Consider the following 16,402-nt stretch of genomic DNA (forward strand, 5'->3'; position numbering starts at 1 on the left):
CAGTGTTTCGTTCTGCTGTGCATGGGGTCGCTATGAGTCGGAAACGACTCGACGGCACTTAACAACAACAACAACATCAACATAAATGATAACTTAAAAATCCCAATTTAGGTAAGTGACCCCGCCCCCAGTGAATTCATAACAAAGACCCCTTAGTATGGTACGAAGCAACAGTTCAGTGTCTCTCTAGTGCGGTGGACTTGTCAGAAGATCTGGGCTTGCTCCTAATTCTGCCTATTTTTGTCATACAAATTGAAGAAGTGGCTTAGTTTCCCTGGTTCTCCATTTGTTCCTAAATTGAGAGTGACACATTTTGCTCTGTCTCATAGGGTTTTTGTATATCATATATACACATACACTTTTTAAATTGTAAAGTAATCTATAAATATACATCATCATTATTTTTTTAAAAAAAGAATATGGGCTTGGTGCCCTGATTTGAACAGATAGTGATTAAAATTTTAAAATTCTTTCTGCTTTACTTTAAAATTGAGAGAAGTCCCAAGTTTGGAAATAGAATTTTGTGATAATTTGAGAGGAAATAAGTGGGTTTGAAAGAATTTATTATTTTGATGCTAGTCATTCATTTATTCATTCACTGTTATTTGAGTACCCTCTCTGTGTTTGATACTGGGCTCAGTGCAGGGATGATAAAGCCAAATAGAATTCATAGGAGCCATTCCCAGGATTGCTGTCATTGCTTTAGATGCAGTGACACTGTGCTCCCTGACTCCTGGAGAGAAAGAGTTTGACTAACCAACTGACATATAATAACATTGACAGTTTTATAGGTAATACCACTCTGCACCAGGTTTTTGACAAATGATAATTACCAAGTTAATTTGTGGATTGTTTTTAAACTTTTCATAATCTTTCTTGCTCATGGAAACAAAGATATCAGCCAGTATACCTAGTGACGTGGAAATACCCTGTAAAGAAAAACACAAACAAAATACAGATTGGGAATTCATACTTCATAATTGCTTTTCATCTCATGGCCTAAAAGCAATGATCAGCTCTCCACATGAACTATTTGCTTATGATAGTGATGATGACGGTGATGATGACAATGATGACAACAAAGACACTGGAACTATTTTTAAACTGGATGCCACAAGGCTTAAAAGATCATCACATGCTGGGTGCATGGACCTAATGTCTAACATAAACATGGCTCTATTTCTACATTGGGTTGTTGATGTTATCTTGTCCATACTCCTGGGAAATCAGTTGCTGTTGAAACATTTCCAACTCGTGGTGACCCCATGTGCATCACAGTAGAACTGTGTTCCATAGGGTTTTTAATGGATGATTTTTCAGAAATAGAACACCATGCCTTGCTCTTGTGGCACCTCTGGGTTGACTCATACTGCTAACCTTTCCGTTAGCAGGCAAGCATGTTAACTGTTTGGCACTATCCAGGAGCTCTTCATAGTGTTGATTGGTCTTAAAAGGTCTAAATAATTGACCCAAAGAAGAAGCCTCATGTCACATTCCATCCATGTTGTGAAAGGCTGGCAGGCAGCAGTATTGCTGAGATGGCTCAGGGAAATGTTATAGTATGTAAAATTCTTTACTCAATGAGGAGAATATTCTTACAAAACCACATAGAATGAAACATTACATAGAAAAACAAATAATGCTTGCCAAATTATTGAATTAAGATGCTACATAAACAATTTAACTTAAGGAAAATGAAGACTCTAACAATAATTTTATATATAAGCAACTTGGCCATCTCAACTTTTCAATGGAATCAAGAAAAAGGTAAATACATAATAAAATAGAAGAATGGATAGAAATAATTATATAAATATATAGTTACAGAAAATAAACCCACTGCCATCAAGTCGATTCTGACTCAAAATAGGACAGAGTAGATCTACCCCATTGGACAAGGCTGTAAATCTTTATGGATGCAGACTTCCTCATCTTTCTCCTGTGGAGCTGCTGGTGGGCTCAAACTGCTCACCTTCTGGTTGGCAGCTGAATGCCTTCACCACTGCACCACCAGAGCTCCTTAAACAGATAGAGAAACACTAAATATATTCTAAGAGACTAGTTGTGAGTGAAGAAAGAGCAAGACACAGATGGAAGTTACTGAATATTCTTCATCTTATGTTTATGTAGAATAAATAAAAATAAGCAAAATGTACTTGATAATGATAAGCTGAATTGTATATAATGAGATAATCATCCAAAGACAAATATAGAACATGAGAAAAAAAAAGTCTACACAAATAAACAACCTTTTTGTCTGGCTGAGGAAGTGTCAAATATCCTACGATTGAGGTCCATATTAATTCTGCAGCTTCGTACCACATTCCTAGGGGGGAGAAAAAGAGGAGTGGGATAGGGGAAACATTGCTAGTATTAATGTTCTGTTTGAAAACTAAGGTCAATACAGAAAATAGATTCATTGAATCCTGTTGGAATTCAGGGCTGAATTAGTTTTTTCATACCTACTGCCATCAAGTTGATTCTGACTCATAGCAACCCCCATTGGATTTCCAAGTCACTAAATCTTTACAGAAGTAGATTGCCTCATCTTCCACAGAGCAGCTGGTGAGTTTGAACTCTTAACCTTCTGGTTAGCAGTCAGATGTGTTAGGCACCACACCACCAGGGCTCCTGTTTTTCCAACTGGTTTAATATAGATACTCTATTTCACAGGAAAGTAGTGAGTATTGTCTCCATTATTGACATCCTCTTAAATTTTCTCAACACTTCATTTGCATTTTAAGGCAAAATTAGGGTTCTATAGACTTTGCTTGAAATATTCCATGCACCAAGGAATGCATGGATAAGGTATCATACTAGGTTTAGAATAAGGTATTACCATATCCCATGAGTCAGGGCCGACTTGATGGCACACAACAACAACAACAACAACATATCCCATGAAGTCTTGCTGAACTGAGAGCTGTTGTTGTTATGTGCTGTCAAGTAGGACCCAACTCATAGCGACCCCTCCTTGGGTTTCTGAGGTGGTATCACTATGGAAGTAGATTGCCCAACCTTCCTTCGGAGGAGTGGTGGTGTAAATTTCTTTAACAAAACTCAATAGAATAAATATTTTATTTTATTAATTTTCATAAAACTGTGAAATATCAAATGTCATTCTCTTTTGGATGAGGAAACTAAAGGAAGGTAGGGATTGACAACACTTATCAGATACAGTAAGAAAATTTCACAGTAAAATCTGGTAGCCAGACTTCATAAATGAACCTTGAGAACAATGAATGTTTAATGAATGTACCTAGCTTTTGTAGAATCTGTCCTCTGATTTGTATACAGACTGACTGCACCAGAATCTTGTCACTTTCATTTCTGTACAGCCATGTACCTAAAATAAAATAGGTGCAAAAAAGAAAAGTATGTTTGACCTTGAATTATTAAAGAAGTAGCCTGATAGAATAAAACTGTTCTGACAGAAACTTCATGAATGCATGTGGTATAAATTTGAGAGACAATCTCTTCTCTACATTAAGGATAAAGTCCAAACTCTTTGTTGTAGCCCATGAGAGTGTTCAGGAATTGACTCAATGCTTGCCTGATTTTCAACTCTCTCTCCCTTGCCAATTGTGTTTTATTCACTCTGGATTCATTTGTATTTCTTGTAGTAGTATGAGATTTCCTTCATGGCCTCTGTATTTTCTGTGACCTCTGCCTGAGATCCTCTTTCCCCTGACTCCTTGAGAGGACAGCTCCATCTCCTTCTTCAGGTCTCAGTATCAATGCTGTCACCTCAAAGGCCCCCTCTGGTTAATTTACAACATTACAGTATTATCCCACTGTCTAGTGGTTCCTCGAGGAGGGTGGGAAACCCAAAACTGATTTGGATGTCAAGACTGATGACTACATATACACACACCAAAAGGGTATAAAAAGATTTATTACTCACATAATGAGGCTTTCTGGAAGAGAAGGCAGGTTTCCAAGTAATTCTATTTGACTTGAAGTAAGGGAGGGGTAAATAGTTCTGGTTTTCATTGTGGTTAGGAGGTGGGGCTAGGATAAAGATACCTGCAAATAGGGCTAATTTTTTTTTTTTTTTTTTTATCAGTTTGCCCAGATGTGGGGCAAAAGGAAGGGAAGGGTAGAACCTGAAGACTATTAGTGGTCAAACATCAAAAGTAGAGTCAGACTCTTTGTTATATCTACCCTCGTTCATCTCTATCACATTACCTTTTTAAATTTTCTTCCTACCTTTTAATCTCATTGTGTGGTGTAGTAGATGGGAAGTGTGCCTATTGTAGGATAATTATGGTAGCCATCAGTGAGGTGTGTGTAGTCAATGTTTCTATTCCAAACTGTTTCCCTGCTGGAAATGTCCACATGCTTCAAGGAGCTCAAGATCTTAAATCCACTTGTACTGAGCTTAAGTGTCTACTGTAAATTGTGTTCAACTTATTGGAAAACTTGTTCACTTAAATGCCTAGAAATGTAGAAAGGTATCTGAAGTGTGAAATTTTTAGCCAAGTATTATGCATTGTTTCCCTGCATGTATAGTTAAATGCTGAAAGGAAATCCATTTCAAAATAATTTTTATTAACGTTTTTATGTAGCAAAAGCAAATTTATCTTCCAAAAACTTTTAAATATCGTAAGTTTACTCTTCTAACTTCAATCCTTTTATTCTCCATCAATCATAATTATTTTAAAGTCTGCTACTGAGTCCCTCCTAAGGCCCATAGAGTAACTTGTTTTAACAGTTTTTTCCATTAAACAACACACTTTATAATTAAGCAGGGAAGTATTAGAAGGTTTTCTGGTTTTTTTTTTTTTTTTTTTAAATTGGAGAAAATGGGAAGACTACTTGACTAAAGCCACATCATTCATCAGTGGCAAAGCCCATCTCAGGTAATTCTGGAATCCTCTAGTGTACAGTATCTATTAAGTCATTAACAGTTCTTAAATTAGACATCTAGTAGAAACTGAAGGTAAAAGTCATAGTTAAGATATAAATGTATCTTACCTGTTGCACCATTGTTGCTTATTAGACTGCTTAAGATATACTCTGCTTTTAGAAGTTTCCCTGAAAACAAAACAAAACACCCAAATGCTACACAATTAGTTATAGACATTCTACACATTGTTCATGCTCTAAGTTTGATACATTGTACCAAAATACCATCACCTCTTGTAGAAATTTTTTATTTTAAAATTTATTATCAGTAATTATATATAAAATTGAAAAAGAGATGAAGTTTTCAGAAGTTGGTAAGGCAGAAAGGTGTGCAGTGTCTGAAATGGTAATTAAATTCTAAAAAAAGATTTTTAGTTCATCAAAGATATTCGGCTGTGCAGATCTAACAAATTGTGGGTAAATTGTGAAGAATGGGATTTCCAGAACACTTAACTGTGCTCATGAGCAACTTGTACATAGACCAAGAAAGAGGCAGTCATTAGAACAGAACAAGGAAATACTACATGGTTTAAAATCAAGAAAGGTGTGTGTCAGCATTTTATCTTTTCACTATTCTTGTTCAATCTGTATGCTGAGCAAATAATCTGAGAAGCCAGACTATATGAAGAAGAATGTACCATCAGGATTGGAGGAAGAGTCATTAACCTGCTGCTAAAGGGGCATGGAGGCAGCATCTTCTGACCACTACTAACTACACAAGAGGAAGACAGAATCACCATCAGCAGCCCATGGCCTATTCTTATGAGGCCAGACATACTGCCACCTTCCAGTCCTCTTACTAACCTTGACACTAACCATCCCTCATGTGGCATCCACCACCTCTCTGCTGAGTTTGAGAATTCTCTGCAGTAGCCACACAGAACTCACACATTATGGGGTTTATTCGGGAAGCAACAGGCTACAATTCAAGTTCAGGAATGCACACAGTTTCTCTCTCAGCAGGCCATCTCTCTCAGCTGGCCATCTCTCTCAGCCAATTGTCTCTCTCAGCCAGCTGTCTCTCTCAGCCAGCTGTCTCTCTCAGCCAGCTGTCTCTCTCAGCTGGCCATCTCAGTCTCAGTAGCACATCTCTCTCTCATCAGTGCATCTCTCTCATCTCTCTCTCTCTGCAGCACGTCTCCCTCACATCTCTCAGCAGCACGTTTCTCTCATCTTTCTCTCAGCAGCATATCTCTCTCACATCTCTCTCTCTCTCTCAGCAGTGGATCTTTCTGAGCAGTACATCTCTCTCAGGTGGCAGTCAGAGAGATATTTCTTCCACCTCTATGAGGGCTCATTTTGAGTCTGGTAGAGTGGCAAAACTAACCAACACCAACATCAGAGTTATACACACCTGAGAGAGGGTGAACTTTCTCAGAAGATTACTTCATGCTACCTGAGGTGGATGACTTTAACAAGCAGCTACTTAGTTGCTCACAGCAAAGTGGGAGTTATAAAAACTATGTCTAGAAAAGCCATACCATGTAATTTACTACACTGCACCTGTGATATGCAGATGGCACTTGCTTGCTCAAAGTGAAGAAAACTTGAAGTACTTATGGTAAAGATCAAAGATTATAGTATGGATTACACTTCAGCATAAAGAAAACAAACATCCTCACAATTGGACCAATAAACAGCAACATGATAAATGGAGAAAAGATTAGAGTCATGGATTTCATCTTACTTGGGTCCATAATTAACATTCATGGAAGCAGCAGTCAAGAAATCAAAGGTCATATTGCATTGGGCAAATCTGCTGTAGAAGACTCTTTGTTAAAGAACAAAGATGCCACTTTGAAGACTAAGGTACCCTGACCTAAGCCATGGTATTTTCAATAGTCTCATAATGCATGTGAAAGTTGGACAATCAATAAGAAAGACAAGAAAAACTGATGCACTTGAATTGTGGTGTTGGTGAAGAATATTCAACGTACCACGGACTACTAGAAGAATGCACAAATGTGTCTTGGAAGAAGTACAACTGAAATGCCTCTTAGGGATGAGAATGTCCAGACTTTGTCGCATGTACTTTGGTCATGTTGTCAGAAGAGACCAGTTCCTGGAGAAAGATGTTATGCTTGGTAAAGTAGAAGGTCAGAGAAAAAGGGGAAAACCCTCAATGAAATAGATTGATACAGTGGCTGCAATGATAGGCTCAAGCACGAATATGATTATGAAGATGGTGCAGGAATGGGGATTGTTTTGTTCTGTTGTACATAGAGTTGCTACTGGAGGACTTCTGTCAACAACAACAATTCATCCTATACAGTAGGGCTTGAGTAGTAGTGGAAATATTTGCAAAAGACTGTGTCAGCTCTCCATGGAAGCTGTTCCTAAATGGGTAGAATAGAGTTGCTCATGAACAGGACTATTTACAGGATCATTAGGAAGGTTTTTGGGATAGGGGGGAGGTGGGACAGAGATTGTCTTTTAACTTCTTATTTTTGTTGCTGCTTTATAGTAGAGCCCTGATCTATGGACAACTGTTACTTATTTAGTAAATAGAAAACAATTATTTATTATTATTACTTTTATCCATCCCTTCTTACAGTTGCCTCCAAGGCATTATGTGATCTGGCCCCTGCTATATTATTATTATTATTTTTTAAAGAATTCAATTGGACTTTATTTGACATGGAATATGATATGACTGCATGGACATAACAATCTGAAAAGACAAAGTAGAACAGACATGGTTCTATTTATAATTGACAGGAGGGCAAGTCATTAAATGAGTAACAAAATAGTTAAACTTGATAGAAGAATTCACTGTCTCTAGCAACCATATTTTTGGCATTCCCACTCTCTGTTGTCCAATGGACACATCTGCCATGTTTTGAGGCAGTGAAAGATGCAGTGGAAATAAAAAGCATAGTTACAGACTCCCCAAGCAAGGGTGTACTTGGTATACTCTTCTGAAGTAGCAGACACCTGGTTAGCTTGACATTCTATGCAAAGATCCCTCATGTGGTTCCTGCAGATGGCACAGTCATCAACCACAATACCCCAGGCCCAGAGGGCTACTGCATTCAATTTTTTCCCTTCAAAGTGCTTCTTGCTCGTGCCATTGTTGGTGACAAATGGGGTATCCACATCCTTCGCTGCCACCATTTGGGAAGCACATGGTCTGTCATCTGGTTACTGTGCCTGCACAGCTGTGCAGGCCTTGCTTCCACCCCTAAACTCCCGAGCACCTCCTCCTCCCCCCCACCCACCTCTCAATGGCAAGTGAGAGGTGGTCCCCCTGTGATTTTTTGACCTCATATCTAATTCTTCTTTCCTTCCACCACACTGTCTCTATATCACTCACAGCAGTTTCCTTGCTATTCTTTGAACTTGTTGGGCACATTCTCACATCAGGATCTTTGTACTTACAGTTATTTTAGTCTGGAATGCTTTTATTCCATATTTTTTGAGGCTTGCTCCTTTTCTCTTCAGTCTTTGCTCAGTTTTACCCATCTCATAAGGTCTCCCCTAACTACCTACTTCAAATTATTAACATAGATATATGACTTTGGCTATGGTAGATTGTATTTCCAAAGAAGGTCACAGCAATATCATCCATCCTACACCCTCTTTTGCAATGTGACTTTGCCATTTCTCCATCAAGAAGTAAAATTTAGAGTTTATTTCCTCTTTCCCTAAATCTGAACTGGCACTGTGTCCTGTTTAGATTCATGGAATGTGGCATAAGGGACACTGTGTACATTTCTAGACTGGGCCTGAAGAAATCTGAAAGTTCTATTTGAACCTCTTGAAACCAAGGCACCATGCTGTGAGGAAGCCCAAGCAGCAACATGGAGAGGCCCATGCATAGGAATCCCTTATTTGACAGTCTCAGCTGAGTTCCTAGCTGGCTACTAGTATCAAATCCCTACTGTGTGTATGAAAGCTTTTTGGATTCTCTAGTTTTTCCAGCTCCACACACTACTTAAAAGAATCATGTAGTCAAACTATGAAACTATGAGAAATAATAAATTGCTATTATTTTACATCACTACATCACTAAGTTAACAGGGGCACTCTGGTAGTGTAGTGCCTAAGACACTTGACTGTTAACCAGAAGGCTGGTGGTTCAAACCCACCAGCCACTCCTCGGAAGGCAGATGGGGCAATCTACTTCTGTAGTGATACTGCCTCGGAAACCCAAGGAGGGGTTGCTATGAGTCGGGTCCGACTCAATGGCACATAACAACAACAACAACAAGTTAACAGAATTTGGATTCTGTTAATAGCAATTGGCTATCTAAAAGTGAGATACTGCTACAACAAAAACTTAAAACATATGAAGTTAACTTAGGAACCAGGTGTCAGAGGCATGAAGGGTGGTGAGAAGACTCTTACTGAAGACTGAAAAGGCAGTGAGAGGATTGTTACTGGAGGTCTGAGAAAAAAGAATATACATCATATCATGACACAAATTTGGCAATGCTGTCTCCTATGGTAATGTGGAAAACAAAATATGACTAATGAACTTATAGTTATGGCTAAAAAGATTTCCAAGACGAATGTTGGAAATGCCAACATACACTTCTTTTAGCTACTTAGGATAAAGTACTGGAAGAAAGAGATGAACTAAAGAAGGAACTATTTTATTTTTAAGGAGAATTTAGAGGAAATATAGAAGGCCCAGAATAGTCTTTCCATTAGCAAGGTGTCAAAATAAATTAAAATTTAGGGATAAAGATCAAATCCAGGGGATTACCAGTAAAATGTGACTTTAGGGTCAAGATCAAATCAAAGGTGTGGCTGTAAACCCTTTGTTAAGACCTTGCACCCTCTGGACCAGACAAAAGCATTACTAAGAATCTTAGAGGGAGCTCTGGTAGTGTAGTGCCTAAGGCATTTGACTGCTAATCAGAAGGCTGGTGGTTCAAACCCACCAGCCACTCCTCCGAAGGAAGATTGGGCAATCTACTTTCTTAGTGATATCGCCTCGTAAACCCAAGAAGTGATCACTATAATGTTATCCCATAGAACTCTGATTTGCAGCCTGAACTCAAAGGTAATTGTAGGTGTGGTTTTGTCTAATATAATAAATTAAAAGGCTCCAAAATGTTTAAAGAAATCCTATCAACTTGTTCTAAGAAGGGCAGTGATAATTCAAAATGAAAAAAGACTCAGGCTTCCCAACTTTTTATGGGCTGGGAATAGACAGAAAAATATTCAGTGGCAAAGAGCTTTATTTTAATAAGAAAAGTCTCATGGAAAAGAAAGGATGACTCAGAGAATAAATCCAAGAGCTATGGAGAACTACTCCTTAAGAAGGGAGCCCTAATCAAGGAATATTTCCAGTCCCTGGAACAGAAGGACTTGGTGATATGTGCCTGACTAGAAGGACCTCTGGTGGCATAGTGCCTAAGACATTTGACTGCTAACCAGAAAGCTGGCAGTTCAAACCCACCAGCCATTCTGCAGAAGGAAGACTGGGCAATCTATTTCCGTAAAGATTTTCCCCCTCGGAAACCCAAAGGGGGTTACTATGAGTCAGAATCAACGCAACAGGAGTGAGTTTGAGGTTTTTTGTTTTTTTTTTTTGTATGGATATAGTAAGGAGCCCTGGTGTAACAAACATTAAATGCTTGACTACTAACTGAAAGACTGACTGTTGGAACTCATTAGGTGCTCTGCAGGCGAAAGTTGTGGCAGTCTGCTTACCAAAGATTATTGCCTTGAAAACCTTATGGGGCAGTTCTACTCTGTCCTGTAGTGACAGTATGAGTAGGACTCAACTCAATGACAATGGTTGTGTTTTTTTTGTTGTTGTTGTTGTTGTTTCTTTAATGAACATAGTGACTGCTGTATGACTCATACTTTTCCCCTTTTTGAACAGGAGTGTCTATTGCAGTTATCCTATCCCTTTCTCCCTATTGTAAGCTGCCTGTGTTGGAAGGTAGATAAATCATCTTTCAGTTTACAAGTCTCTCTGCCCCAGAATCCACACCTGAGAAGACTTATCTGATTTACCTGAACCTAGAGTCTCATCAAGAGATGAGACTTTGAGCTAGGGAGTAGAAGTATTTTGCATTTTGGAGAGATATGAATTGCTATGGCCAGAATATGACCTATGAGTACATTATTGTTATTTTACGCCACTAAGTTTTGGGGTGGTTTGTTATGAAGCAAAGTATACCTGAAACACTGCACCCCTTTCACCTTCCTGCTTACTTTTTCTCCATAGTATTTATTACCATTAGATATACGTATATTTTGATTATTTGCTTATTGACTGTCTTTCTCACTAGAATGTGGTTGCCATGACTTAGAGCTGATTTGATGGCAACAAATAACAACAATAAGGTCCTCATCAATGAAAGTAATTTTCCTGTGAGATTCTCATTTATTCTCCAGGTTATGGATCTTTCTCTGTTGCTGTTACATGCCAACAAGTAGAATCTGACTCATAATTACTTCATGTGACAGAGTACAACTGCCCCAGAGGGCTTTTTCTCAGCGGTAATTTTTATGGAAGTGATTTCTAGGTCTTTTTCCCACAAAGCAATTGGGTGGGTTTGAACCACCAACCTTTTGGTTAGCAGCCAAGTGCTTAACCGTTGCACCACTAGGAGTTTTCTCTAGAGCAGTGGTGTCGCTAAGGTTGATGTCACCCCACCTCCACCCCCTCAAGGCCAGCCAGCGGAAACCCAAACTCCTGGGTGAAGCAGTCTGGTTCTGCCCCATCCTCCATGCTATGTGACCCCATCCCTCCTGGACTCACCCCCACAGCTCCCCATAGTTCCTTGCCTCTCCCATCAACCTAGGTGGAGACACCAACCCTAGTGATGCTGCTGCTTTGGTAGCTCCCCTGTTCATGTAGTGCCGGCCTGCTCACCGTGGCCATGGACCCTGGGGTCATTTTGGTGTCATGTTCTCTGATAGAAGGGGCAGTCTACATCTCCCCCACCCACCTAGTGACATCACTGCTCTAGACTGCAGTTTTATACTTGCTCTCTTTGTGGCCACAGAAATTTTGGTCCCCAAAGAGTTTTTTCTTGATTACTTGTCTTGGTATTTCTTCCCTTTTGAGTAGGAAAACTTCAGACTCACTTTCACATTTGGCACAGATGTGGGATTTTAATTTTTGTTTCAGGATACTTTTTTTTTTCCTTCCTGTCTTTACCCCAGAGCTGGGGGCAGACAGCAGTCTTCTTTGCCACATATCAGGGCAGACTGACAGAACTGTCCAATCCCCCTTCTTGACCTATGCAGCCTCTAAAGATTCCAGCTTTATGCAAACATTTTACTCTTCTTGTCCCCAAAGAGGGATTAAAATGATAGTTCCTTCCCTTAGGACTAACCAAAAAACCAAACTATTGCCATTGAGTGGATTCTGACTCATAGTGACCCCTGTTGGGTTCTATAAATTTTTATAGAAATAGATTGTCTCATCGACCTTCCACAGAGCAGCTGGTGGATTTAAACCACCAACTTTCTGATTAGCAGCCAAATGGCTTTCCCATTATGCCAAAAAGACCTTCTGGGACTATATCTAAGTATTCTTTTGGCTATAGTGTCATGAGCAATCATGTACTCCCCTGACTTTTAGTAACTTCTGTTTCAGTTACTTCTTCTTCTTATTATTTTTAATAGCTCTTTATATACTCTTTCTACACATTTATTGCTGAAGGTTCTGCAATTGCTCAATCTTCTACTTTGATGGATTTGAAAGTCTGAGCCTTTTATCTCTAACTTTTACTCCAAAATACTTCTTAAAGGACAAAGTTATTAAAAATGTCATCAGTGTTGGTTGCTGTCAAATTGGCTTTGATTCATGGCAACCCCTATGTACAACAGAATGAAATATTATCCTGTCCTGTGCTGTCTTCACAATCGTTGGTGTGTATGTCAACTTGGCTGGGCCTGGTTGAATAGCTGGGCAGCTGGTGGTAGTTAATCCCCATGAGGAGATTGGCAATCAACTCCATGGTGGGATCTATCACAAGCAGCTGGATAGCTGCCTTTGGGTATGTGATCTGCTTCATGTATATAAGGAGAAGCCTTTGGGAATGGTCTCTAGCCTATGGCATGCTTGGGCTCTGCATGTAGCCATGTCATTGTTCAGCAGCCTGCTATGCTCTGCCCACCTTGGGGCTTAAAATGGCCTTAAGTTAATGGTCTGCCTGATGTGGTTTGGTAACATCGGGGCTGTGCCTTTTTCCTTGTCAACCGTGGGGCTTCTCAGCTTCAGCAGCCAGCGTTTGTCTGAGTAAAGAATGCCTCTAGCTCCAGTGGGCCGGGAGCAGGAGGCAGAGCTAGACCCCAAAGTTGAGGGGCTTTCACCCAGCCCCTGGAGCCTGGCACTTTGAACTTGGACTTAAAGCCTCCAAATTGTAGGAATAAACTCCTGTTTGTTAAGGCTATCCCATTTGTGGTATATTCCTGTCAGAACGGCACTAGGTAACCACAGCAGTTGGTGTGTTCAAGTCCATTGTTGTGGTCACTGTGTATTTTCAGTGCCTTCTAACCTAAGGGGATCATTTTCCAACACTACATAGGACAATATTCTGTTGTGATGCATTGGATTTTTTTTGGTGGCACTGTGCCTGAGGCATTTGACTGCTCACTAGAAGGCTGTTGGTTCAAACTCACCAGCCGTTCTGTGGAAGGAAGATGGGGCAATCTACTTCCATAATGATTTACTGCCTTGGAAACCCAGTGGGGGGTCACTAAGAGTAGGAATCAACTCGATGGCAGTGGTAATATTTGGTAATATTTGGAAGTAGTTTTCCAGGCCTTTCTTCTTAGCCTGTCCTTGTCTAGAAGCTCTGCTGAAACATGTTCACCATATTTAAATGCCAGTGGCAAAGCCCCCAGCCTCATAGAACACACCAGCCACTAAAGTGTGACAAAGTGAGATGGTTGGTGGATTAAATACAGTAACAGTAGCAAAAACCAATAAAAAATTGAGCCATCCAATGTTTTTTTTTTCCCTAGGAAATGCAACTCATCTTTTTTTTTTTTAAAAATTTTTCATTTGAAGAGTTTGTGCAACTCATTTTTTGCTCCATGATGTTTTTGGTTAATTCTTTAGTCTTTCATTCTTGGAACGATAATAGCAGGCTACACGTTTTTAAACCTAATGGTCATTGTTGTTGTTGTTGTTAGGTGCCATTGAGTCAGCTCTGAATAGTCATTAGTAATTTAAATGATACAAGGATTCTATAGAAGTGGACTTTGTTATAATACCTATATAGCAACCCATCCTCCCCTGCAAACTCCAAACTACAGCCAAATCTAGAATGTCAGCCTCATTTTTTTATTCAAAGTGATAGGGAAAAAAAAAAAAGATACTTTAAGACCTAATCAGGTACTGTACCGGTATTGTGAGTGGTAGAAAAAAAATCAACTTACTTCAGTAGGTTTGTCAGTTCTATTGTTGTCATAGTCAAGTGGCCCTACAGAAAAGAGACAGCAGACCTAAGAGAAAATAGTAGAATTCTAGTCTGCATTTAAAGGCTCTCAGTAAGAAGTATAGCAATTCAGATACCCCTGTTTGAAAGCAGCAGGACAGACTTGTTAGAAGACAAAAGCTCCAATTAGTATTTTCCACACCCTTTCACAATTTTCCCTACTGCTTTTGGCTCTGACACCCTTTATGCCAGGGCCTTTGTACTGGCAAAGAGGCGGGTGGAAGGGCATGGAGGCAGGGGTAGGGGAGGGAGGAAGGGAGGCTTGAAGAGATGGCACTCAGGGCCCTTAGGATGCTACGAGGCCTTCCCTCTGAAGTCAAGTAGCTCTGGAGAGAGGGGGAGCTGAAGACAACATTCCATACTAGCAGGAGGGAGCCTACCTGAGTTGACAGAGATTCGGGCTTGGCGAATAACCACTTGTGGGGCAATTGGTGTTTCTGGCTGCAACTTGTGGAGCCCTTTGGCAACTTGCAGGAGTTTGTTGGAGACATCGAGCCTATACAGGAACCGGTCCATTAGGAACACAATAGCTGCAGCAGTAGCACAGTCCTGAGCTTGGATGGATGCTTTCAAGGATGCCTGAAGGAAGGTCCAAAGAACATCATTAACCAGGCAGAAATAGAGCCTGGCAGAAAAAAAAGGCAGTCTGAGGACCGAGCTTCATCTTTTAGGTATTTTATTAAAAACAACAACAACAACAAATACCTACAGAAAGGGCAAAAAATACTTTGTTAGATTATTGAACCAAAAGAAAAAAAAGTAGCAGTCTGATTTAATTGTGGGATAAAAATAATATTTCATTTATTGTACTTTTCCCATTAAAGTTCTCAAATTATATAAATGATAAATGCATATTTCCTGTTGTTAAGAATTGAAACAATTCAAAGGCTTATAGAGTACAAATTAAGAGTGCCCCTTCATTTCCCAGCTCCTTAACCTTCTCCCTTTTCCTCAATTTTTCCCCTGTTCTCCCCTGATAAGGAGCTCTGGTGGTGCAGTGGTTAAAACATTAGGCCATTGAGCAAAAGGTCAGCAATTTGAACCCACCAGCCACTCTTCAGAAGAAAGATGAAGCAGTCTGCTTCGGTAAAGATTTACAACCTTGGCAACCCTATGGGGCAGTTCTACTATGTCCTTTGGGGTACCAATGAGTTGGAGCCTACTCGATGGCAGTGGGTTTGGTTTGTTTGTTTTTTTCCTCTGATAATAGTTTGAGTGAGATTCTTCCAGAACTTTGCCTTATTGAATCTTTGCCTTATCTTCCACTTCTCTCCCTCTTTCTCTCTTATTCTTTCTTTCTTTCTTCCTTCCATAAATGAGATGATACTAGACATAATATTCTGTTGCTTGTTTCCTTCAGTTATCACTTCTCTGGAAGAGATCTCTACATCAGTTCATCAAGAACACTCTATTTCCTTTATTGCCTATGCTTTAATTAAGGAGAAATATAGACGTTTTAAAAATATAAACCCTTTAAAAATTTAATTTATATTATTATGTTTAGTTAATAAATAAAAGAAGAAAACTGGGTATGAAATGAGAGTATAACACAAAGGGTGAGAAATAGAGATAAGGCAAACATTTGTGGAGAAACTACTTTTGGTCATTTAGAGTATTATGCTAAAGACATTTCAAATTATGCGGATAGTAGCATAAATGAGTTGGCCATGCCTGAAGGTACTTTCTCCTCTTGTTATACTGAATCAAGCTGAGTATTTTCTGGGCATGTTAGCTCAAGTATGAAGCACAGAAAGCATTATATGCATTGTCCATTTTTCTACCACAGAGCTACCAGGTACCAGGACTACTATAAAAAGCACTGCTTTCCTTCCCTCATCATTGTAAGTACTAACACTTGTTGGGTAAAACTATATGCCTGGCACAGTGCTACATGTGTTGCATGTTAGGCAAAACTACATACCTGACACATTGCTATGTGTGTTACATTTATTAATCCACTCATTCTCACAACAGTCTTAAGAGGCAAGTTTTATTAGAATCCCTATTTTAAAGATGGGAGCTCTGGTAGCATAATGGCTAAGACATTTGCCTGCTAACCAGACAGCTGACGGTTCAAACCC

At 39.5% G+C, this 16,402-nt stretch overlaps 1 protein-coding gene across 1 annotated transcript in view; it reads right to left on the reverse strand.

Annotated features, from left to right (window-relative positions):
- Positions 1-16,402, reverse strand: part of ALPK1 (alpha kinase 1) — a 118,243-nt gene that overhangs the window by 20,293 nt on the left and 81,548 nt on the right. Inside the window, exons 3-7 of the mRNA XM_007940741.1 lie at positions 14,702-14,900; positions 4,978-5,037; positions 3,260-3,346; positions 2,250-2,326; positions 834-929 (exon numbers count right to left, since the gene is read on the reverse strand). Coding sequence (XP_007938932.1) covers positions 834-929; positions 2,250-2,326; positions 3,260-3,346; positions 4,978-5,037; positions 14,702-14,900 — 519 coding nt within the window. The remainder of the gene's footprint in view (positions 1-833; positions 930-2,249; positions 2,327-3,259; positions 3,347-4,977; positions 5,038-14,701; positions 14,901-16,402) is intronic.

Source organism: Orycteropus afer, unplaced genomic scaffold (genome assembly GCF_000298275.1).
Source record: "Orycteropus afer afer isolate SDZICR_OR568_19922 unplaced genomic scaffold, OryAfe1.0 scaffold00071, whole genome shotgun sequence".
NCBI lineage: Eukaryota > Metazoa > Chordata > Mammalia > Tubulidentata > Orycteropodidae > Orycteropus > Orycteropus afer.